Source organism: Rhipicephalus sanguineus, chromosome 10, assembly GCF_013339695.2.
Source record: "Rhipicephalus sanguineus isolate Rsan-2018 chromosome 10, BIME_Rsan_1.4, whole genome shotgun sequence".
NCBI lineage: Eukaryota > Metazoa > Arthropoda > Arachnida > Ixodida > Ixodidae > Rhipicephalus > Rhipicephalus sanguineus.
Window position 1 is genome coordinate 2,149,762 of NC_051185.1, and position 25,233 is coordinate 2,174,994.

At 43.1% G+C, this 25,233-nt stretch overlaps 1 protein-coding gene and 1 long non-coding RNA gene across 2 annotated transcripts in view; one reads left to right on the forward strand and one right to left on the reverse strand.

The window, feature by feature from the left end:
- The window catches only part of LOC119372293 (microtubule-associated serine/threonine-protein kinase 2), a 109,454-nt gene that overhangs the window by 10,627 nt on the left and 73,594 nt on the right, over positions 1-25,233 (reverse strand). Inside the window, exon 5 of the mRNA XM_037642769.1 lies at positions 23,678-23,748. Coding sequence (XP_037498697.1) covers positions 23,678-23,748 — 71 coding nt within the window. The remainder of the gene's footprint in view (positions 1-23,677; positions 23,749-25,233) is intronic.
- LOC119406244 (uncharacterized) lies at positions 1,389-16,938 on the forward strand. Its single transcript, XR_005186558.2, has 6 exons — positions 1,389-1,808; positions 1,871-1,956; positions 7,431-7,595; positions 10,049-10,146; positions 14,546-14,666; positions 16,751-16,938. It is a non-coding gene; the product is annotated as an uncharacterized LOC119406244 (long non-coding RNA).

The following is a 25,233-nucleotide window of genomic DNA, read 5'->3' on the forward strand; positions in this document are numbered from 1 at the left end:
GCGAGCGGCTTGAATTGCTCGCGCAAAAAGGGTGCGCGAGCAGACGACAACAAATGCACTCACGATACGGTGAAAGCGCGGCGAGCGGAGGAAACGAGTTCGGGGCGGAGGGGGAAAAAATGCGAGCGCCTCCTCGCACCGTGAGGAGCGAGAAGGAAGGGGGCGCGCGCCGATGCGCGCGCCTCGGGAAGGAGGGAACCCCCGAAGGAGAGAAGGAAGCCACCGAGCAAAGCGTAAACAAATCGCGCGGCGCGAGTGCGTGCACGGACGCGAAGGCGCGCCGGGCGTAAACAAATCATGCAAACGAGTGGCGACTCGCCGAGTCGTGTTGCTAGATGTACCGCCATCATAGCTGGATGGTTAGTTGCCCCCTGGACTCACTATAGATCACTGCCGGTCGGTGCCAGTCTTCGAGAAACTTCTTCGCGCCTAGGCGATACCGCTCACGGAAGAGATGGAACCAAACCTCCTTCCGCACTTTTGCAAGTACTTCGTGAAGGCCCAGAACCCTTCCTCCGTGAACGGCCTCGCATCGCGCCAACCAAACTTGGTATAGGCACTCGACGAGGAGAAGCACGAACTGGTTCCTCGGCAGCAGAAAGCCGCGGCGCGGGCCGCCCCCAAGGAGAGTAGTAGTCAAGCGGGTCGGCAGGGGAGAGAAGGATGCCAGCAGCATCTCGTATCTCGTGACGGGCGCACGGTCGCGGGAGAAGTCAGCGCCGCAAGAGTTGTAAACAAACTGTCACGCGCACTACAGATCCTTCTACGCGTTCATGTGCATTCACCGGTCTGGCCGGAGCGGATCGTAAATGCCCAGCTAAAAGTGCCTAATTACAGCTCATCTCAGAGCGCAGTTGCATAGTGTCCCGAGACGCTCTTGCCGCTTTCGCTGCAGCGCTCGCCGCTAGCAGACGACATGGCGCGGAAGGGCACACTTAGATGTGCTCACCCTCCTGATTGGTTGAGAAGGCCTGTAGCTTCCACAGTGCTGCACGGAACTTCTGGAACAGAGTATAAATACGACGAGACCCTAAATACGGGCCTCAAAGGCGCGTAAGAGTAGGATAAAGAAGGGGGGAAGAGCGAGAACAGAAAACGCAAGGAAGAGTGTGCACTCCGTAACTCAGTTCAAATCACCCGCCTCGCTCGAGCCAATCACGTCAAGCCAAAGACGTGCGTGCGGGACCACACACAAAAAAAAAACAATTTTCGACAAAACAAATCCTACCACAACAAAATTGCTCTGTGCTTGTATACATATAATGTTTGTTGATATTACGTGGGGTCATCATTGCTGTCAGTTGATAATTAGAGATATAACGCAACTAAATTCAAATCACCCGCCGCGCGGGAGCCAATCCCTTCAAACCAAAACCACGCGTGCGGGACCACGTTCAGCGCGATAAAAAAAAATGTACCGGCGTGGGGAACTGTGGAATCGAAGGTGGTGCCGTGATAAGTTCGTTCCGCGCTTGTATATTTGCGGTGTTTATTGATATTATGTGTGCCAATCATCGTTGTCAGTCGTCGACTGGAAGTGTATCGCGTGTGGGATGGAATGGGCGGCTAAAGGTGTGTCAAGATTTTGTGTTGGTGTTCTGTGGTGTGTCGTCGTAGCCTCAACGGGCTCGTCGCTTTGTCTGCGCGCTCAGCGCTGCGTGATCGGCGTGCTTTCCACGTTTCTTGATTACTCACGGTTATTGCGTGGTTCAGTCGAGTGCATCTACTCAGACAGTCCACCGCCCAGTGCCTTGTCTGACGACGACGGCGACTGTAAAGCACAAGCGTGCGTCTCAGCGGATGCCTAGGTGAGTTCAATTCGCCAAATTGCGTAACTATGTGATCTTATTGTGTGATGACATTTATGCAGGTAAGGCAGCCCGGGTGGCGTGTTCACACAGCAGTGATGATGTACGAGAAAAGTTGTCTGATAGGCAAGTATGGATTCTGCTACAGGTAGTATCTGCTTTTCTGTGATGTTTTGTTATACACTTCTAGTAGTTGCTCTATTTGTGTCATTTAAGCCTGGTGCTGTGCGATGTCAGTGCGCGTTAAAGAAAACCAGATTCCCAAAATTTCCGGAGCCCCTCCGCTACGGCGTGTCTCATAATCATATCGTGGTTTTGGCACGTAAAACCCCAAATGTTAATATCGCGAGGTCATCGCTTGAACCGATTGTTCAATCGCCTGCCGCCATAAAAATTCGCCTGCTTTTAAACGCACTGGTCGCCTCGTACATTTTCTGTGAATAAAATGCATCGGTAATAATGAACTAACGTGCAAATCAACTACAATGCAGTAGACGGGGACGCAGATAGACACAAAACGCTTGTCAAGCTGCTCAGAAGCGTATGTATCGCTGGTTGCGTCACCATCTACTGGGTGATTCCACGAGAGATCGAACATGCCTGTCCGGTCGCAATTTTTGTTTTGCCTGGGTTTTTTATATGTTATGTGGGCACGTTCAAAGTGCACGGAACCGAAAATTTTATTTCCAAGAAACGCTCCCAGTGCACCAAAAAATTATTTGAAGGTGGCGGCGCGGGCCTCCTGTTTTTGCTCACTGCAATGTTTTCGGATTTCACGGCCGAATTTAGCGCGAACTATAAATGATGTGTCGAAAATTTTTTTTGCTGGTTTTAATACGCATTACTGTGAATTACATCCATGCTTTTTTTATGCTGTCCTCAAAAAGAAGAAAATGTGAAAAAATGGCAAACACGGCCGAAATCAAAAAAGGGTCCTAAGTTTGAGGCGCCTTTGCTATTACAAACAGAAACTTGAAAACAATGTCAAATATAAAAAAGAGCATTTGCAACATTTATACGGAAAATCAGTTTCCTACAGGCAGCGCAAAAAAAGAAAAGAATAGTTAAAAGAGCGAGTTTTTTCAAAAAAGTACATTTTCAAAAAGTAAAATAAAAAAAACTCCGGTCTCAATTTTGATGAGAATTTTTTATCGAAGAGCGCTTATGTCAGTGAACACACGGTTTTAATATCATATGTCCTCATTTGCTTTGTTTACGAGATATAACTGGCCAAAATGACCCTTGCAGTGTGTGCTCACTTCAGTGCGACTGATGGTTGTTATCAGCTTGCATTGTGCGTAAATCTCAGTTTTAATTATTCTACTGCAGCAAAATCTTGCTCTGGTGGCTTTTCGTCAAGAAAAATGTGTTCTCAGATTTTATTTGCCTCTAGCGTGTGCGAAAGTGGGCTGCTGTCGCCTTCTAAAGGGTGATTCCACGAGAGATCGAACATGCCTGTCCGTTCGATATTTTTGTTTTGCCTGGGTTTTTTATATGTTATGTGGGCACATTCAAAGTGCACGGAACTGAAAATTTTATTTCCAAGAAACGCTCCCAGCGTGCCAAAAAAATATGTGAAGGTCGCGGCGCGGACCTCCTGTTTTTGTTCACTGCAATGTTTTCGGATTTCACGGCCGAATTAACGTGAACTATAAATAATGTGTCGAAAATTTTTTTGTTGGTTTTAATATGCATTACTGTGTCCATGCTTTTTTATGCCGTCCTCAAAAGGAAAAAAAATGTGAAAAAAAGTGGCAAACCCGGTCCAAATCAACAAAGTTTGCTAAGTTTGATGCACCTTGGCGCCTTTCCTATTTCACACAGAAACTTCAAAAAAGTGTCAAGTATTTGAAGGAGCCTTTGCAACATTTATGCGGCAGATCGTTTTCCGAAAGGCAGCGCAAAATAAGAAGAAAATAGTTAAAGAAGCGAGTTTTTTTCAAAAAAGTACATTTTCAAAAGATAAAAGAACTCAGGCCTTAATTTTGACGACATTTTTTATCGAAGAGCGCTTATGTCAGTGAAAACACCATGTTAATATGTACGTCCTCATTTTCCTTGTTCATGAGATTTAACGGGCCAAAATTACTCTTGCTGTGTGCGCTCACTTCAGTGTGATTGATAGTTGTCATCAGCTTGCATCGCACGTAAATCTAGTTCTAATTATTTTCCTGCAGTAAAACTTTGCTCTGGTGTCTTTTCGTCAAGAAAAATGTATTCTCAAACTTTAATTGTGTCTAGCGTATGCGGGGGTGGGCTGCTGCCGCTCTCTAAAGGCCTAACGCGTGCGCAGTTTGCAGCTTATAACCTCAACTTACCCCGCCTGTATTCGCTAATCAGAAGAACGCGAGACACCGCGAACACATGGTTTAGGTCACTTTGTCAAAACTCTCCTTGCACACAGAATAAAGCATCTCTATGCAGCGAAGGCCAACTTAATCTGTAACTAAATGCCACAATCAGCAGGCGCGCTGTATTGCAGTTGTTTTCTCACTGCCTGCTTGCTTCCCTTCCATTACGTGCATTGTACGCCCCAACCATCTTGCCCATTCGACGCACACTGTGCCTAAACAACTTTTGTAAAAAGTTAGCTCAATCATTTCTGAGCCGTTTATTTCACTTCCCGCTATCACATGTTTTCGGCGTCGCAGATAACGTCTTCCTCTATCATCTCGACCTTTACCTCAGCGTTTCAACAGCCAAAACGTGCGGTGCGGCATGATTAAGCCATGAGTGGCCGAAGCTGCCCAATTGATGATGTTTTGTTGCTACTTTACTTAAGTGCTTTCCCACGTCGAGGGCAGCAGAGGTCATTGGTGGCGCCAGACGGACATTACCCTTAGTTTTGACAATGAGTGTGCCCTACAAATTAATTATTACAGCCCAAAGCGCTTAGACACCCTTAGTCATAAAATGTTAAACCGTGAGCAGTTCTGGAAACGCATTCATGACAGCTGCGCTGATGTGAGATAATTTGTGCGGCGCCGTTCAGTATAAACACTTCGACTTGCTCTAGGTCTAGCTGTTCACTACACGCGATGCCCGCTGCCCATGGCTAGGTCCTATTATTCTGGGCCGATTATTTACGCGTTCACAAAAAGAAGATTGCTGAGGAAAATTTTCGTTGCGCAAATTTTCTTTCTTTGCTCTTTTTGTTGTTGCCTACCTCCAGAAGCTACTGTCATAAGCTGAGGATCTTCGCGACACCTGCGAAGTCTGCTTGCATTGCTTTACGCTCCTCAAGGAAAACCTGTCTACATCTAACCGAGATGAGGTAGACCAGGCATTTCTTCAGGAAGAAGAAGCGATTGATATCTTGAACAGGCGCGCCCATCTTTCCTCTGATGATTCTAGGCGAGGTTGTAGGCTGCAGACTGTTTACATGTTAGCCATTTAGAGGGCGGCAGCAGCCCACTTTTGCACACGCTAGACACAAATAAAATCTGAGAAAACATTTTTCTTGACGAAAAGCCACCAGAGCAAGATTTTGCTGCAGTAGAATAATTAAAACTGAGATTTACGCGCAATGCAAGCTGATAACAACCATCAGTCGCACTGAAGTGAGCACACACTGCAAGGGTCATTTTGGCCAGTTATATCTCGTAAACAAAGCAAATGAGGACATATGATATTAAAACCGTGTGTTCACTGACATAAGCGCTCTTCGATAAAAAATTCTCATCAAAATTGAGACCGGAGTTTTTTTTTATTTTATTTTTTGAAAATGTACTTTTTTGAAAAAACTCGCTCTTTTAACTATTCTTTTCTTTTTTTGCGCTGCCTGTAGGAAACTGATCTTCCGTATAAATGTTGCAAATGCTCTTTTCTATATTTGACATTGTTTTCAAGTTTCTGTTTGTAATAGCAAAGGCGCCAAGGCGCCTCAAACTTAGGACCCTTTTTTGATTTCGGCCGTGTTTGCCAGTTTTTCACATTTTCTTCTTTTTGAGGACAGCATAAAAAAAGCATGGATGTAATTCACAGTAATGCGTATTAAAACCAGCAAAAAAAATTTTCGACACATCATTTATAGTTCGCGCTAAATTCGGCCGTGAAATCCGAAAACATTGCAGTGAGCAAAAACAGGAGGCCCGCGCCGCCACCTTCAAATAATTTTTTGGTGCACTGGGAGCGTTTCTTGGAAATAAAATTTTCGGTTCCGTGCACTTTGAACGTGCCCACATAACATATAAAAAACCCAGGCAAAACAAAAATTGCGACCGGACAGGCATGTTCGATCTCTCGTGGAATCACCCTACTGTGCTGCGCTTGATCAATCTATGACCAATAGCATAATTCTTCTATGGTGAGGATTTCAACCTGGCTGCGCAAGGTTTTTTCTTTTCCATTTTTTTATTCATATACCCTAAAGGCCCATTTGGGCATTACATAGGGGGTTTTGAGACAGTTATATGAACAAACTTGGTAATATACACTGAAAATATTAAACAATATAAAACATACTATACTCTGTTCCAGAAGTTCCGTGCAGCACTGTGGAAGCTACAGGCCTTCTCAACCAATCAGGAGGGCGAGCACATCTAAGTGTATCCTTCCGCGCCCTGTCGTCTGCTAGCGGCGAGCGTTGCAGCGAAAGCGGCAAGAGCGTCTCGGGACACTGTGCAACTGCGCAGTGAGATGAGCTGTAATTGTGAAAGCGGTTAAATATTCTCCTCGGCATTGTAAAAGCGCGCGTCTTCGAGATACTTGCACGTAGACATTTGAGGGATAGGGTTCAGTGGCTCATGTTTCGGTGGAAAGCGCCGCACTGGCCAAATTGAATATGAAAGCACCACGCTTCATCAGATTTCATATACGCATGCCTATGGGCATGCGAAGTGCCGCTTCGCTCCCTTGTCGTAAAAGCTGATCCGGGAACGATATCGCACAGTTGAACCAGGCGCCGCCGTTTTGACTAAGAAGTGACCAAATCTGCCACCGCGGACTAATCACAACCCAAGACTGGGTCCTCCGCGGCGCTGTGGACGCTCGGGCTGTGCGGACTACTCATAAAAGTTTAGACAGTGTCGTACCATTCCTTCGTACTTTATAAGTAAAAACATAACACATACGAGCCACAACAGCATTATTTCTTTCGTCATTTGCATGTTATAACACGTACAAGCAAGAACTCTTTCTTCAGTATCATGGAGCCACAAAAATTGTTTTATACAGAAAATGCGACAAAATCGTCATACAAATCACAGCTACAACACGCAGAGAAGCCTTCAAGTAAAAATCCTCCGACGAGACCGCTTGCAAAAGTCATGAGGACAAACAACGGGCTACGTATATAGGGCACTACATCTCGCTTCGCAACAACCTGCGCTCGAGGGTCGTGTAGCCTTGGCTCTGCTGCACGGAACTTCTGGAACAAAGTATACTATTAATACAGGTTGGGGCGCGTAGCACTTATTTCAGGGGTCTCGAACTTGCTTCAGCCGCAGGGCCGCAGTCTCGAAATTTTTTAGTCTCCCGCAAGGGCGGGGACAGTGAAAAACTGAGAGGGAAAAAGATGGGGAGGGGGAGGGGCATGAAAAAAATTGTCAACTAACGTTGCCATTTCAAAGACGGCCTTTCCCATATACCATATTGTTGACGATGGAACGCGTTTATTTACAGAATGGCCCACGAACCCAACTTCCGAGCGGCACGCCTACCGGCCGAACATCGGAGTGACCCGCCTGTGCGCAGCTTGATCTGCCTACCATGCGTCGGCCTTGGTCATCATCTCACCGGCCTCGCCTTTCATCTCTACCACCTGGAAAGCCGGCGTGGCCAACGGAGGTGAGGTCGCTGGACGTACGGCTTTTCACAAAAGTATACCCTGCACCTGCACCACAACTGTGACGATTGAACGCGTTTATTTACAGAATGTAAAATGAATGCAGATGTACAGCTCGGAGCGAAAAACAGTTCACCGAGCCGCTCGCAAGCAAGTGCAGCCTCGTTCTCGTTTTCTTCATCTACTCTCCGATAGCGTGTTTAACTATATTTGTCATTTCTAAAGGAGATTTGATGTCAGGTTTTGAGAAACATATCGACACTGATACATAGACGGTTTTACATAAGACACATGGGCACGGCCACAAACGCTGTTAAATCAGTTTTTTTTTATTTTTTATATAGCGACGTGAATTAACAAGGTCACATAACGTCGAATGCACCAACCCAACCATTTTCATGCGCACACGTTGTACTGTAGCACTGTTTGTTTAGTTCAAGATACAAAACAGCAAAGTTAACAGCCCAATACGTGGGCACCAAAAACCATCAGTAAAATAGTCTATAGAAGGACCGAAATCAATACGCCGATAGTGAAGTATCGAGTTTTCATTTCACCGTTATGTTTAAGTGTATTGTAACCACATGGGGTGCCTTACGAAAAAATGCTTAGATCAGTCTCGCCAGAGTTGCTCAGGAGCGTATATATTAAATAAATGAAAGGAAATATCGGACAAGGACAGCCATATGCAGACTGGGCCGCTGGCTAGAGATATACGGGCCATATGTTTGAGAACATTGATTTAGTTCTGCATAAAACTTACAAGAAGGGAATGCATTTGACTGAATCATATTATGTGCTGGTAGTAACAGTAAGTATGCATATAACTGCAAGTTTAATTGGAAGTAGTACAGCATGTCTATATAAATTGTAATTGACAGACGTGTGTGTCAGTTCAACTAAGCTTATTAAGGTAGCGTATGCTCTGCTTGTTGCTGTGTTTGCCTGGGAAGAAACATGTCGATTATTAGTCCTGCCATTACATATATTTGTTTGATGAACTAAACATGTTCTCTCTAATACCAGTTTATTTAATAGTGGAGTAGCATCATTGCAAAAACTTCTTATCACAAGTGGCTTGGGATGTGATGGTGTATCAAGAACATTACTTGATCTTGTGGTACCGTAGTTTTCGCTTTCCTTTGTACTTTGCTAAAGAAGCATGAAGCCAGAAGTGGGGTCTTATTTGCAGTATAAAAAAACCAAGATGTATCAATCAGGGAAAGGGATGACAGTGCTGCTTTAGTTTATGCAGTTATAAATTGAAGAATGTCATTTCTGATATGTTTACATGTTTTCTGATCACAGAATTCTGGACAGTGTGGTTATACTGATTTTGTGGCATGCCAAGCACTACGAAATTGAACAGACGAAACAAGGGCACTGGCTCAAGGGCTACTTTTTATTGTTAGACACAACCTACTAATGCAGACAGACAATGAAGCCAAGGAAGGCATAGGGGAGATTATTTTAGTTTTTGACTGTAGTGTGGTAATTTTTACATAAATTGAAAGGAATTAAAGTCAACAAAAGAGACACTTGCTCCTGCCAGGGACCGAATCTCTAACCTTTGGATAGTGCGTCTGATGCTCCAATGGAGCTGCAACAGTGGTCATTGTCCCATCCATCCCATTGAGCACCTCAGTGTGTAATCCCAACAGTACATGCTAGTGCTACTTTTGGCCATCCTGGCGTCTTGTAGAACTTTACGAGCTGGCAGCTGGCCAATGAACCCTTGCATGCTACCTGAAGCCATCAAGTCTACCGGGACGAGACCCTATAGCTATGAAAGGACAAAAGAAACAGTGAATTAAGGGCTCATTGAATTGAACTGACACTTGTAGGGCACAGCACTAGCCCTGCATATGAATTGACTTTAGTGCAACAAGGTTTTTTTTTTTTTTGAAGAGTTCAAAACTGGGCTTGTTGGCAAAACATACCCAAGATTTAAAACCATGCAAGAGCAGCAGAGGAGACAGAAAAGCCAACACAGTGCTCAATCTTTGCTGTAACCTCTGGTGCTCTTACACTTCTACTAAGTCTTCAGCTATCTTGAAATCTTCACATTCATGATGTCGTACAATAAGGGTGGCTCGTTACCATACATTGTGTACATAGAGCATACACTGATCTATTTAATATTGTGATGATAGTGCTGATGGAGTTTTCTGTGCAAGTTGCTTATTCGGCAAAGGTAATCTTCATACTATTTTAGTATGCCAGTGTGGGAAAGCTTGTCATGTAACGCATAAATAAAATTGTCTGCAAAAATCTATTACTCCACTAATATTTGCTCTTAATGCATCCTAAGCTCATCATTCATGGACAGTTTTGGTGTATCAACAGATACCTGTGTTAAGCCATCATGTTTCATATGTACTACTTGTGTACTGTAAGGCCTCTATTGTGTGCAGGTTATGGAATGTTTTGTGGCATCTGTAATGCATGCACCCAGCATAGACGACTGACTGTTCAAGGAACTGAAGCAGTGGACAGCCTGCTGTGAAAGATGGGAGCATTCTTCCTCTGGTCTGGACAAGCCCATATTAAGTGGTAGGCATTGGTTTCCTTCTCTACAAATGGGCAGTTCGAGAAGAGTAGCTTGGGCTTGTTGGTACGTAATGCGAGTAAAATAGCGCACACTTAGACAGAGTAAGCAGCACGACACAAGCGCTATCAACAGATGAATATTTGAAATAGCAGAGAAAGACTTGTGTACAGAAATGTGTGAGGTGAGTGCGCATGTTACACAGGCATGGCTGCAAACGATCTGAAATCGGCACAAAGGATCGGTAGCTCCTTTACGGGCAAGCTAACAAAAGGCATGCTAACACACCGTGTGCCTAACTTCTCAATCATTTTGCCTTCTATTATCTCATGGACTTCATTTTCTTTAGTGTTCACAATCACGTCAACTTCATCAAATTCAGGCTGACATTCACACGTGCTACAGTTGCATAGCTAGGTGACCGTTTTTGTGCTTTTGTACATTGCAACGGTGTTCTCTCAAACGATCGTTAAGGCATCTAGCGGACTGGCTAATGTAGAACTTTCCATAATGCAGTGGGATCCGATACGCAGCATGATCAATGCATCTAACAAACATACATCTATGTTTCTTTGAGCATGTCGCTAGTAGCTCCTTCCTAGGAACACTACTATTGCAAAGGCTGAAAGGTTTTTGAGGGGCACTAAACACAGCAGATACATCAACGCGACCAGCAATCTTCTTGAGATTATGCACAATATCATGCATGTAAAGCGCTACACAACAATGCACTCGATGGTGCGGGCAGATAATTCGTGAAGTAAAATTTCGACCACTGCTGCCTGTTGATTCTCGGATAACCAGCCTCCAGTAAGCGACCTGTTCTTTAGCACAAAAACACAAAAGTGAATGCCCTCTGCGTGTTATTATATCTGAGAAAGCAGCATGGCAAAAATCTATTTCTAGCTCCTTGCTAGAAATACTAAATCTGCTGCAGTGTAATGATCCTTTTCAAGTGAGATATTCTACCTTAATGGTAATTTCAGAGAGCACCGTGGCAATCAAGAAAAGCACAAGGACGGTCTTCTAGCTATGCAGTGCGACATGTGGATGTCAGCAGGAATTCGATAAAGTTCATGTGATTGTCAAAAGTAAAAAGTTAGTCCATGAGCTGATTGAAGCCGAAATGACTCAGTGGTTAGGCACACGATGTGTTAGAATGCCTTATATTAGTTTGCCCGAAAAGGAACTTGTATTCCTTTGTACCGATTTCAGATGGCTTGCAGTCATGCCTGCGTGACACGCGCACTCGCTTCACCTGCTTCTTTACATAAGCCTTCCTCTGCTATTTCAAATAAACAATTGTTGTTAGCGCTTGTGTCATGTTGCTTACTCTGTCCCTATCTAAGTGTGCGCTATTTTACTCATCCAACTGAGAAACTTATGGCACTATATGTGAGGAACACCAAGACAGGAAAGAGTATGTAATAGCAAGTGCTTGTGATATTGTTCAAACACACAATGTTGCAACTTGCCTGCAGCATAGCTTGCACCTTCACAGCTCTTTGCAAACAGTCGCGCAGTTGGGCACACTTCACCCTGCTGTTCTGGGTCACAGAGAATGTGGCCGGTTGGATCAGCGTGATGTGACATGTACCCAAAAAAAAATATCGTCTGAAGGACACTCACCATTTATACCTTGGGCTCAAATAAAGAGCCAAGGCTTTTATGCTTCGTTACAGCCTCTACAATGGAAATCTCAGACTTCCAGTCACATGCTTTGTGCTGCTTACAAGTTGCTCCTGTGATCACTTGAACCATTCCTGTCGCTCTCTTGTCATCTTTGAATGACACCAGCTTCTCTTCTGATGAGCTCGTGAACACCGCAACGTTGTTGATAGTGCATTTCAATTTTTTCTAAGGATATATGATATATCAATAGCTGCATTAGTAAAGAGAAATAGGAAAAAGCATACCTGAAGCTATGTCTTGCTAATGGCTGCAGCCGACCTCACTTTCATGAGGAACAGGCACTCAAAGATGGGCAAAAAATGTCTCAATAGAATCTGATTTCTTGTGTCACTGTCTGTCATTGAGATGCCTTTTTCGCTTGCTTTTTTTATCATATTTTTCACACCTTCCTTGGTGAAGTAGGATGCTCAGAACGAATGAAACAAATTAAAATGTTTTTTCCCATCAAGCCGTCCAACTAACTTCTTTTCAGCGTGCAGTTCTATTCTTTATAAAGCACTTCAAAAACTTTTCTACTGAACTATACATAATGCAAGCTCCCTCCTCTGTGAAGCACAGTGTTTAAAGCAAAAGGGCATGTGAACTTCTGTGGATTTTTGTTCTTGGTAGTGCATAATTGCAAGCTTCAGTATTTGCCAAGTCTTAAATATGTGCTGTTCATAACATTTTGACTGCAAATAACTTTTGTTCATTAGCCAACTTTATCACTGCATTGGTTCTATTCGTATTGTTGTGTTGTACAGAAACAGGGTGAAATATTTCCATGTCCTCTAAACCTTTCAGACGCCACCAATGAAAAACTGTCTGTAAATGCGTCAAATTGATACATCATTTCAAGGCACTCGATATTCTATTGCAACAAAAATAATGTCATAATGCATTAATTTATGTGTGTTATAGTAATTATAATTCAATTGTAATAATTATCTATTGTAAAGTCATTCATGCTACGTTCTTACATTAATAGAATGAAATCTTACGCCAAAAATATAGTGCCAATTTGTTTTTGTGTATGTTCATTTGGAGTGAAGAAAAATTATACTTTTGGCATGGCTCGCAGGAAGGAGCACTTCGAACGACTCGTTGAACAGTGTAGTGCCTTCAGCAAACTGATAATATACAACAGTACACTGCAAAATGAAGTTAAATGAACACAAATTTATTATGCAGCAGGTTCATTTGATCCAAAGCTCAACGTATCTTGTTCAACGTATCTTGATCAGCGCTTCTTGTAATTCCTCCCTGTGCGCGTTGTCTTGCTTTTCGCGCTGCTTACTTCCAAGGTATCTTGCTCTCTAGTAGCCCTAGTCGTTACCAATGGCAAAAATAACTGGTGCACACAATTGTGTACATAGCGTGTCAAAGGGTTAAAGGTTAATTTTCTGGAGAGTCCTTTGCTTTGTAGGTGGCCAAGTAAAGCCTGACTTTAGTTGTAATTATGAACTACATTAATTGAAAAGCTAACATTAGTGATAAGATTCAGTGAAACAAAAATACTCCGTATCATCAGATCTTATTGCCAAAGGCCTCTATGCACTGTGTGATCTTTTGTGCATATGCAAGACGAAGGAGTGTTGGCTTGGTGACAAATGAGTGTCAAGGGTGAATGCAAGAGAGATCATCTTCAGTTTTCTCTGCTCTGAGGTATCAATTTTATTTTGAAGGGCCTCACATAAGTAGTGCTTCAGATTTGACAAATGATTTTGTGTGCTTTTTTAAGATGTCAGGGAAACCAGGGCTTGCATTCATTAAGCACCATTGTCTTCATTAGCATACTGCAAAAACATTATTCCTAGAAGTTACTGCGTAATTACAGCATTTAGGCCTTCATTTTATATTCCATAGCTAGGGTTAGCATGGCACTACATTTCTCGTTTTAGTTGGACATTTGTTCTGTGCTTTCCTTTTTGTTTTTCAGTCACATTTTAATGAGTCATTTGGTTTCAGAAGTACTTCAAAGGTACCACAGAATGTAAAGTGCATTCTGACTTATGCCCGCATGGCAGTTAGATGTTTGTACATATGTGAACATCGTATATGTCTGTGCACAGGCATGAATGAACAGATTATGTTGCACATTAATGTAACATGTAATTGTTTAGAGCAAGACAAGGGACATAGAAATATTATGTTCATGTAAGACAAAGGCATGACATGGATAGATTCAATGCCTGGAAATGAACAGTGTTCAGTACTGTTATATCAAGGGCAATTCATTGAATAGTATTAAAATTGCGAGATTACTGAGAAAGAGAAAAATATCTTTCGTGACTGCATTTACTAATCCTGATGTGAAATAAACTTTGTGCTAACTTTGAATTTTCATGTTTATATGTTACCACACTGTGCATGCTGATGGCAGCGACGACAACTGCAAAGGGTAAATGTTGGAAAAGCTACAGACATGAGAGCTAGGTAAAAGGTACACACAAGTGAACTGTTGTATTTTAAAATTGCATGGTGAATTCCTTGACGTAATATTCATATTGTTTACTTTTACTTTATTCAAGAATTCTTGTGGGTCAACCAAAAAACATTGAAGCCACATGGCAATTGGCTCTGTATTAATCGCAGCTTAAGAGGATTGAAAAGTTCCTTATAAATAAAACATGCTTGAGATCTTTCGAAAGCAGGAACAAATGTGATAATGACTTCATAACTGTATTATGGAACAAACAGAATATCCAGACGACACATTTTTGTGCCTTCCAGGGAGATGTTCAATATCAACCCGATGAGAGGCAGCAAATGTGGAAATGGACGCAAGTCAAGGACAGCTGCAGACAGCAAAATATTGAAACTGATACAACGATTGTGCTGAATCACCGAAGATGTAAGTTAACTTTTTTGCTGGTGTTACTTGCTGATGAGCTTGTAATCCCTGCTATATTTTGGTTGCGTGTGTAGGGCCTGATATTCAATAAGGTTGTGCTGAATATGTAGGTTAACAAGCCTGAATGGTCAGTCTGAGGAGATCCATCATAAACATTTTTATTGAAGGAATGTTGAAGCACTTGTTATTACACAGAACAAGACAACCTTTATGATAAGTGAAAGCAATTTTCAGATATACTAACAATATTTGCAGACTTGTGTTGTCGAATTTACATTCCTTATGCTTAATTCTTTTTCGCTTGCATGCTTCCTCGTATCTCTTTGTCTAAACAAGGGGCACCAGTGCCGCCCCGTCTATTGCTCATAATATGAGGGGATGCTTTGCTTTGTGAAACGGAACATAAGAGCCCTATGTTAGCTAGAGGCTCTTCTACCAGCTATAGGCGGTAGTCTGGCATGCGTTCGCCTCTTGGCCATGCCTGGTTATTTTGACCCCCAGTAGCCGACAGCTTGAGCGGACATGCTTTCTCATGCAGCTAACTGTGCATTCTAGTCAGCTGTCACTGTGCGTCGGCCACACTCTCGCATACCCTCTTTCATGAATGACTCTGTGTATGTCAGCAAACTGCAGGTTGTCATATTGACATCAGCAGGAAAGCACATACATGGTGCTATTTGCTGTGGCTATGTAACCAGACAATATACAGGAGGGCAGACAGTATTAGCAAAGAAAACTGCTTAAGTTGACCAAATCGCTCTTCATTAATTTCTCTCATTACTGCAACAGCATACTTTCCGCAATGTAAGAGGCTGCCTCATTCTCGGTTAATTGCTAGGTGCTTTTCCACGTTTGCTGCATTACTAAGCATCCGAGCTTGGGGTCGCCAGGAACAGAAATAAGTCGAGAGCGAGAACAAGCAGGAGGTGTAGTTTATTTTGTTAGCGGTCGTTTTGATCGAGTGCTCAGTTTGATACAAGTTACTGTGAACGAGACAAACTGTTGCTTAGAAGCAGGACAGAATGTCAACGTCAGTGCCACAGAATGCAAAATGCTCCTGAGAGGTTGTGTAGCTAGCTTTGCTGCATACTGCAACAATGCAAGGAATAAGCAAGTGGAGAGCAAAGCTACGTCCCCATTACGATAAACAGGAGCATCTGCGACCTTGATTCCATTGTCAGGTGTTGAGTTTCTGGATCCCGACGAGCAGGGACATGCGTTACTTATGAACTCCAATTGGAAAGTGTTTAATAATGTGTAACACATTAAGCTGTGAGAGAAAGTTGGGCAGCCTCGATGTGCCTGCCTTTGAGCGAATGCCTTGGGCTGTTGATGTCGCCTATGACACTCACTCATTTTACATTTCGAGTTAACTTGTGAAAACACCACAGGCAAGGACGATTTGCAACACTGTTTACCTGAAACTACTTGGCGTGATGTGGGAGCGGTAACTGAAACTTTGTTTCACAAGTGCACCTTTGGAGTGGCTCATTGCGTACATTTTGATTTACTTATTTCATGTTGCATGTGCCTCGTTTTATGCAGAAAGGCTAAACGTCACAGAACGTGTTTTTATCTCCTCTTTAGCTCTTTTAATTTGGCATTTTTGACAAAAACGACACTCCTTCTCAGCAGGCCTCAGTTCGAATCTGTTCACAGCCATTGCACGTGTCCGACAGCTGGTGCGCAAAATCTGATTTTCACTTTTGCTTTGTTTTCTTGCTTTCAAGATCCCCCTTTGCTTGAACAGTTACACATGTCTAATCTCAACATGGTAATCTAGCATTTCAATTGAACTTAACGTCTCCCCTCATGTCTTTAATGTCGTCTGCACAGAAGTCATTTGTATTTTTTACTGTGAACACTATTTTTTTTTTTTAGTCAATCATGCAGGGGTTTAGGATACACATGCCCTTTTCTTTTTTTATGAGATTGGGCGGGCTGTGGATGCATCAAAATTCAAAACCTGCTGCTGTGTGGCTCGTTTGTTTTTGCAAGGTAGATGCAAAATTCTGTTTCGGCACAGATTGCCTTCTTTCATTTGGTTCAAGTGTCCTCATATATTCTGTTTCTTCTCTTTTCAGATGAGCCAGAGTGCGAAGAGTATACTCGTACAGTTTGGCAGAATAAACCCCATCTTTATGCGTTCAGAGCAGCTGGATGTTCACTGTTTACTTGGCAAGAAGTAGTATGTATGCATGCTTCCTGCCACAGCTATGTGCTGTCCCACACTTTGTGGGAAACACTGAATTCTGCATTTGCTGAGAAATATATGTGCCAAATAGTGCATTTTGTTGCTTTGCAGTCACCAATGCACACAAGTTGACCCCACACTGTACTTAAAAAGTTGTAATAATGGGTGTTCTGTGGCGAAGAAGGTTGTGGTGCTTTACATGCAGCCACCGCAGTGATTATTGACTGATGCCAGTGGCAGCTTCTACTTTGCAGCAAAGAAGTTGTTAGAGAGAGCATACACAGGTTAAGCAGTAATAATGACAAAAAATTCCACTGGATGTTAAATGCAAGTCATGAGAAAAGACATGCATGTACATGTTGCCCCTGTTGAAACATATGCTACAAGTGCCATTATATTTGCTCTGCCAAATTTCTTGTTCAAGTTGAACAGCAGTATCTGTTCTTGGGATTGCCAGACTTTTTGTGACTGGCGTCCAACAATGTTTTCACCAAAGTTTCATCCCGACCAGGCGACATGTTGTCAGACCCTAGACTTCAAAAAGCCAAACTATGTACGACTAATTTGTATGTGGTGCCAGAACACTTCAATTTTCACTGAAGTAGCAGACACTTGTAGCCTGGCATTTGTTTCAACAGGGTCAATATGTACATGCATCTCTTTGTGACTGTTGTGTTAAACATCCAGTGGAAGTTTTCGTCGCCATCACTGCATAATGCGTTTTTCCTCTCTCTAACAACTTCTTCGCAGCAAAGTAGCAGCTGCCACTTGCATCAGTTGATAACCATTGCGGTAGGTGCATGTAAAGCACCGAAACTTTCTTCACCACACAGCGCCCATTATTACAACTTTTTAAGTACAGTGTGGTGTCAAGTTGTGCACTTTAGTCACATTAAAGCAACAAAGTGTGCTATTTGGCACATTTCATATTCCTCATTAGTGCGAAATTTCCAAGTCATTACATGCAACATTTTCAAGGAGACATTACGTACATTTCCAGGACACATTACGTATGACAATCCTAAGGTGACATCACGTACAACGTTTCTTCGAGATATAATGTACGACATTCCTAAGAAGACATTACGTATAATGTTTCTAGGAGACAATACGTACAACATTCCTAAGAAGACATTACGTACAATGTTTGTAGGAGACAATGACAATACGTACAACATTCCTAAGAAGAGATTACCTACAATGTTTGTAGGAGACAATGACAATACGTACAACATTCCTAAGAAGACATTATGTACAATGTTTGTAGGAGACAATGACAATACGTACAACATTCCTAAGATGACATCACGTACAATGTTTCTAGGAGAAATACGTACAACATTTCTAGGGAGACTCCGTTTACGGTAATCGCCCTATTTCAGAATCGGAAAAGTGATCGGCAACTTTTTACCTTCAGCTTTTTACGTAAACAAGGGGCAATATTTTTAACAGTGTATGTGGCCACTAAGAAAGCATGCTGAATTACATGGTATATATAAATAGCTCGCCGTTAGCAGGCTGAGAGACGGTGCTGTCGTGGCCTAACGTCTAACGCGGCGGGCTGCAAAGCGAGAGGTCGCCCGGTCGATTCCGCGCGTCGGAAAGAATTTCTTAATTATTTTTCTTTGTGGCCTTTCTATATATATACATACTTATACATATATGGTGAATGACGGCGACGGGGACGGACATTTTCCAGCCGAGACTGTCCATATAATTGCTATCGCAATAACATGGCTCATCTATAACACGAAAGTGAAACGTGTCTTCACTGACGTAGTTGAGCGTTTTTTGTGGATTGTTTCGCCCCGAGGGCGAAGGAATGAATGCTATAGCAACAAAGTGTAATGTCATGCGAAGAACGGCAAGCAGCTCGAAACTTGCAACGCTCTGCTCAAGCAGAAAGGACGCACGGAACGAACATAATAATAATAATAATAATAATAATAATAATAATAATAATACTTTATTGACATTTGGCACAGTAACAATGTAATACAAAATTGGCCTGCCAAAGCCTCATTGGGCTTGAAGGGCAGAGGCGACAGACAGCAGACATGAATTCATTTACATAGGACCACTCAAATGCAGATACCTTTTTTATATTTTCGCGCATACATGCAAACAATAGACGCGCGTGTACAGCAATGCATGGTACTAGCCTTACATGAGTTGACCATTCGCACATGCAATGGCAAAAATACAATAATAGAACACCATCATATTTTCGGTGAGAAAAAAAAAACGCGGGAAAACCATGAAAAACAAAAGAATACATGATAAAGCAGTGTAACATCATTGTAACCTGTAAAGAGAAAAAAAGAAAAAAATTCTAATGCCTTTAATAGATCAACAGCGATGCGCAGCCTGAAATACATGGTTACCTTAAGGTTTTGATACCGCAGCGGCATTTACCGAAGGAAAAGTACAGATATCAGGAAAGAGTTAAAGATTAATGCGACGAAGAAGTTGCTTCAGCTTGAATTTTCGTTTTGCACGAAAGACACTCGGGGGCAGTTGATTAAAGCAAGACGGTAGAAAGTAGCTACGAGTGCGCTGACGATATCTGGTGGAGCAGCGCATCACCCGAAAACGGTTTTTAGGTCGGAGGCAGCGTGTAGGGACGCGTAAGGAACTTTATCCTTGTTGGACCAAAAATGCCTCAGGACAACCGTCTCAGTGAGAAGGGCATCAAAGTTGGACCATCGTAATGATTTAAAAAGGTCTGTGCCTGAGGGCAGTCTTAAATCATAACTAATCACTTTCAAAATAGAACGAAGGATAGAGTTTATTCTATTTTTCCAACGATTCGAGCAGTGACCGAACGCCCTAATACCATACCGAAGAACACTATAACCTAAAGCTTGCAGTATCATTTTGCGAACTGATAGTGGCGTATAGTATCTGACAGTGTATAATGTACGAAATACTGTCCGGAGCCTTGAACAAACATACGCCAGGTGAGAATTCCAGGCGAAGTCACTGTCATGAAGTATACCAAGGTATTTAACACATGAAACACTGAGGTGTACAAGAACACCGAGAACAAGATGAACAGTGAGCCAGCAATGGCGCGCTCAAGCTAACTTTTTGGTGGATTATGGAAACAAATGACCTGCGTTTTAGAGACGTTTACATTAATCACATTATTGGCGAACCAGTTCATCAAATTTATCGTAGAATCTTGCAGAAGGGAAACTGCTTCTGGAAAACGGGAACGCCGAGACAAAATGACAGTGTCGTCGGCGTATTGAAATATGCGAGTAGATACAGCCGCGGCGAGGTCACTGACATATAAGTTGAAAAGAAGTGGGCTTAATGTTGATCCCTGGGGCACTCCGGCTTTTATAGAGGTTATATTGCTGCGGTACTGTCCTATGGATACTAAATGTGTTCTATCGTCTAAAAAATTAACAAGTAGTTTTAAAAAAGGCCCACGAAAACCAGTCAATGAGAGTTTTGTTAATAATAGACTACGACACACACTATTAAAAGCTTTGCTAACATCCACGAATAGAGCACATACAACCTGGTTGGCTTCGAAAGCAGAATTTATAAGGTCTGAAATATCCTCTAGGAGGTCCTGTGCGCCTTTACCTGCTATAAAACCATATTGCGCATTTGATATAACGTTATTGACATCAAGGTACGAAAACATGCCGCGCACCGTTTTTTTTTTTGTACGCTTGCTTTTTCTCCTTTCCTATGCCCCGCGCCGGGATTTTTTTTTGTTCGCGTGCGCTCGCGCGCGTGCTGTGCTTGACCGCGCATTCATGTTTGCCCGCAGCCAGCATGTGCTAGAGCATAAAGGATGAATCCACCTACAACATTTCTGTTACCTCTTTTTATTGTTCTGTTTCCGAAACTCAAGATTTGCATGTAATTTGGCGCCGATACAAGTTCAGGAGCAGAACAGAAATTCACAGTGTGTGCATGACTAAACAAAAAAGTTCATTGTAAAATTTAGAAATTAAAAAATCGAACACATTGAAAAGTGTAGGCCATTTGACGTACACACATATAAGAAACACGATTTTCATTTGGTGCAATACCGAGCAAAGTGTAGAGGAGTCTCTGATGAGAGGTAATCACGTAGTTTAAAGAAATGTCAGTGCATGACAAAAACATAACGAAGCGCAAAATATGCAAATATGAAATAATATTGCAATGATTTACTTATTAACCGTTGAAATGATACGAAACACAAAACAACCACTTACATATTTACTCAGATTTTGCACAAATATACATGAAATGCTGGACACCTTCACCAGATAAACAAAATGAAAAAGATAAGATTTAGCACAGTAAGTAGTACACTGCGCTAGAAAAGAGCAAGACACAATATATGGTACTTGAACACTACCTGAAAGTTAATTGGTGGCAACGGGATGCAGGCCATGGTCAGTTTATGCAGCAGCACATGAAATTCGAAGAAAAGTGTATTACTCAACGACCAGGTGAAATAAGCTTATACGCAGCTTTTCTTTCACCGCGAATACAATGCCTAGCTGAATATAACGCCACTGAAGGGAGGACGTCATGTTGGGTACACTGAGCACTTCATTGTGATAAACACAAACAGTAAAATTCTGTCTCATGCCTACACATGAATCCTTAGAGCGGTTTTTCCATAGGTAATACCAGAGACAATATATAAACACGCAGAGTACTTCTTCAGCCGTAAGTACATAGCATATTAACGCACCGAGAAGAAGCACTGGGGGCAGGATAGAAAGCTGGTCCACTTGAGTTGCGGATCGAGACTTCGCAGAGAGCTGATTCTACAGCTGTTAACCCCTCCTTGGGCAAACGCATCAGTTCTTGCCTTCTCGAATACTCCGAAAACGTTTCCGTCGTGAAATAAAGCAGTTGAAAACTATTAATTCCAACGATACAAATTACGCAGTCGCATGAGGCAAACGTAGTTTCGTCGTCTCGGCTCAGTGCAAGCTGCGATACATTAGGCAGTTTTAGAATAGCGTACGCTATGTTAGCGTTTGCGGTTCGCTATTTCCGTCACTACGGGAGCCCGCAAGCGGTTAGCGTACGACGCATGCACAGTTGCGCATGCACAGATGGCGAGTGATAAACAGGCAAAAAAAGCAAAACGCACTTCCATCGCGCAGTTCTGTCATAGACGCAAAAGTTAAACTATGAGTCTCAAGTGCTTTAATTTTATTGCTTCTAGGAACAGCGATATTAACTGCAACATCGTGTTCTTCACGATTCAGCCATATTAAAAAAAAACAATAACTGTGTTGTCCAACTGCAACTCGTATATGTGTGGCTGCGAACGCAAGCCGCATGCTCACCTTTAGTTTTTCGGAACCTCGAAGAATCTTGCGGAACTCGGCCGGTCTTGAAGTATCCGTGCACCGTTGCATGATGTACGAATGGTGCGTGCCGTTAACCACCACGGCGGCAAACGCAAACACCACAAAAACTCCACACGCCGGCCAAAGCTCGCTTCATGTAACGGAACATCACGAAACTTCATGTCAAGGCCAGCGACTAGGACGGGCTCCTGTATGGCGGCGACGGAGCACGGCTGACGTAACGACCACTCCGATAAGTCTCAAGAGCGAAAAAAAATCACAGCATATCACGGAGTGAATGATGATGAGTGGGCGAAGCTGCGGAGGTTCATCGGTAAACCGTGAATCTTCCGTGAATTCTGCCCAGTACATCATCACCGACGTGAGATCGGGCGCGTTTATACTAAAGGTTCGATGAGTTATGACGACTTGCAGCTCACTTTAATTTTACATGTACGCTGTGAATTTTCATTGTTTAGAAAACCATTGCTTTAGAAAACATCTGGCGTCTTTCGTTAAGCAGCTGGCGTCTTTCCGTTTTGCTTTAGAAACATCTGGCGTTCTTTCGTTTTGCTTTTAGAAAACATCTGGCGTCTTTCGTTGGTTTATTTCATCAATCAACGGCGTTTTGAACAAAATTTTTATTGTTTAATCACGCACAGGAGAAATCTCACCAGGCACTACCTTGGAGGTAAACAATGGCTGCTAATGGGAATGAGAGACAGAAGAAGTCGGCTTTTAGCTAACACTTACACTTCTACTTCTACTAACGTTTCCTACTGGAACATGCCAATGGCTGCTAATGGGGAATGAGAGACAGAAGAATTCGGCTTTTAGTTAACGCGCACGCTGCGAATTTTTTATTGTTCAACAACGCACAGGAAAAATCTCCCACCGGCACCACCTTGGAGGTCAAGATCTGGTACTAGCGTTACGACTGGTTACGCACTACTACGACTACGAGGGACGAACGGGTGCCGCCTTAAGGAGCTTCGCCCCTAAAATGACCCGCCAACCACAACGGGAGACTTGCAGGTGTCCGCCAGGCATAGCCTGCCTGCACGGCCAGCCTGTTGCCCGCTCTCAACACTCGCTTCGTGCTACAACGGAACTTTCGAGGAATTCAAAACTAGCGTCGCGGCGCGCGTGCGGCCTCCGCGGCTGGCGCGGGTCGCACGGCTTTGTCGGCACGGGCGGCAGGCTGCCATTGGCTGCTTTAACTTTGAATCTCCATCGACCCTAGCGCCAATTTCGCCTTCAGTTACGGCCCTTTTTAAAAGGTTGCCAAACTAGCAAATTATTCAAGATGGTGTCGGTGACGTAATCATGACGTAATTCTTTGGGACGCCGGAGCGGCAGTGTTTCCGGGTATTGGCTAGACGTGTCGGTCGACGGGGAGTAAGAATCGCGACGAGCCCGCGCTTCGATGTGCCAAGCTTTGCGCGATTTAGTGCAAACTGCCCGCAATTCTTTGCTTGAAACAGAGTAATCAGACTTACAGTGGCCGATGCAAACCTTGTTGGTGTCGAAGTCGATGACCTTTACTCTACCGCCAGGAATGATCAGCATGCTGAGACGAAAACAAAGCAAATTCGTTATATACGGTAGCGTCTATGTCATCATTGCTGGAAACAACTTCGTCTGTGAGCAGTTAAGAATATAGTTACAAAAAAAAAATTAAACAGCCCCATTCAAGTAGAAAAACGTTTACAATTGCGTCATTACTATTACTACTATCATTCTCAGCCTCTCGCAATGACCTCCACGTGCGAGCTGCTTTCATGTCATGCCTGTGAACTTCGTAATTTCATCGCTCAGATCACTGCCGTCCGCGGCTGCGTCCCTTGGTATCCATTTCGTTGCTTCGCTTGTCTGCAGTCATACGCATTACGTTATCAACTAGAAACCCTGTTTGTTCTCTGAACCGTACTGCTGTCCATCTTTTAAGAAGCGCAAACTGACACGGGGACGAAGCCTAGACACACACAGGACAAGCGCTTTCTAACAACTGATTTTATTATCGAAACAACTCAGACTTTTAATCCACGCGGAAATGCGCAAATCACATCTGCTAATGCCTTAGCGCACATAGCTAAAACAACATAAAAAGGACATTCACAAAAAATCAGAAAGCAGGCGTATCTCTTTGTCTGATAGGGCTATGGAAGGATTTCACCGCACCGCACCAATTGCCGTGACGTCACATATTTTTGACGGCGCCTGCTTGGGCCTATACGTAGTTCCTACTCGGTTAAATCGAAGTACATTGTCTTCTGAGAGGGCCAGAGACTTTACATAACGAGTTTGTGGAAATTTCGTCGAGCCAGTGGCGCCAAAATGCGTTAAATGCTCTTGGAGATCTTTTACGTCACGAATTACAAAGTTCGGCGCGAAATTTAAAAATGAAACGTTGAACTTGGTTTTCTCCTCTAATAATAAACCTATGGTGGTGAAATAAACTACACAAGAGTTCTCCGAGCACACTTTATCAATCTAAACCAATTCATTGTTTCCCTTTAGTGTCCCTTTAATGTTTGTTGTTACACACACACACGCACACATACACACACAAGCGCGCGCTATGTATCTATAGTAATGGTACAGGCACTGGTACAGGTCTTCGATCTAAAGCACTTCCCTGTGCTAGAGTCGAGACATATTTCTCACAATGCCTCACAGATGGCAGCACATTATCCAATGTTTGCTGTTTGGCTGATCAACGCCTCCTCTAGAAAGGAGCATGGCCTCCGAGATGGCGGGGACGCCGCGCGCTTGCCATCTCAGAGGCCATAAAAGGAGACGTTGGTTTGATTTGATATGTTTTCCGCTAGATGGACATAGTTGTCCATTTTTGGAGCTCCTTGAAAGTTCGTGTGTGTTTTTAGCGGCGATGGCTGCACTATCCTGGCTTTTTTCGAAGCATAGCGTCGCGCAAAAAACGTAGTTTGATGGCCTCGCCAACGCGCCTACAAATCGCCGAATGGGCTCATTTTCGTCGTGACACCTGCCGAACAAAATGCGTTAAGAAGACTCCTTCCACTACATGCATTTATGT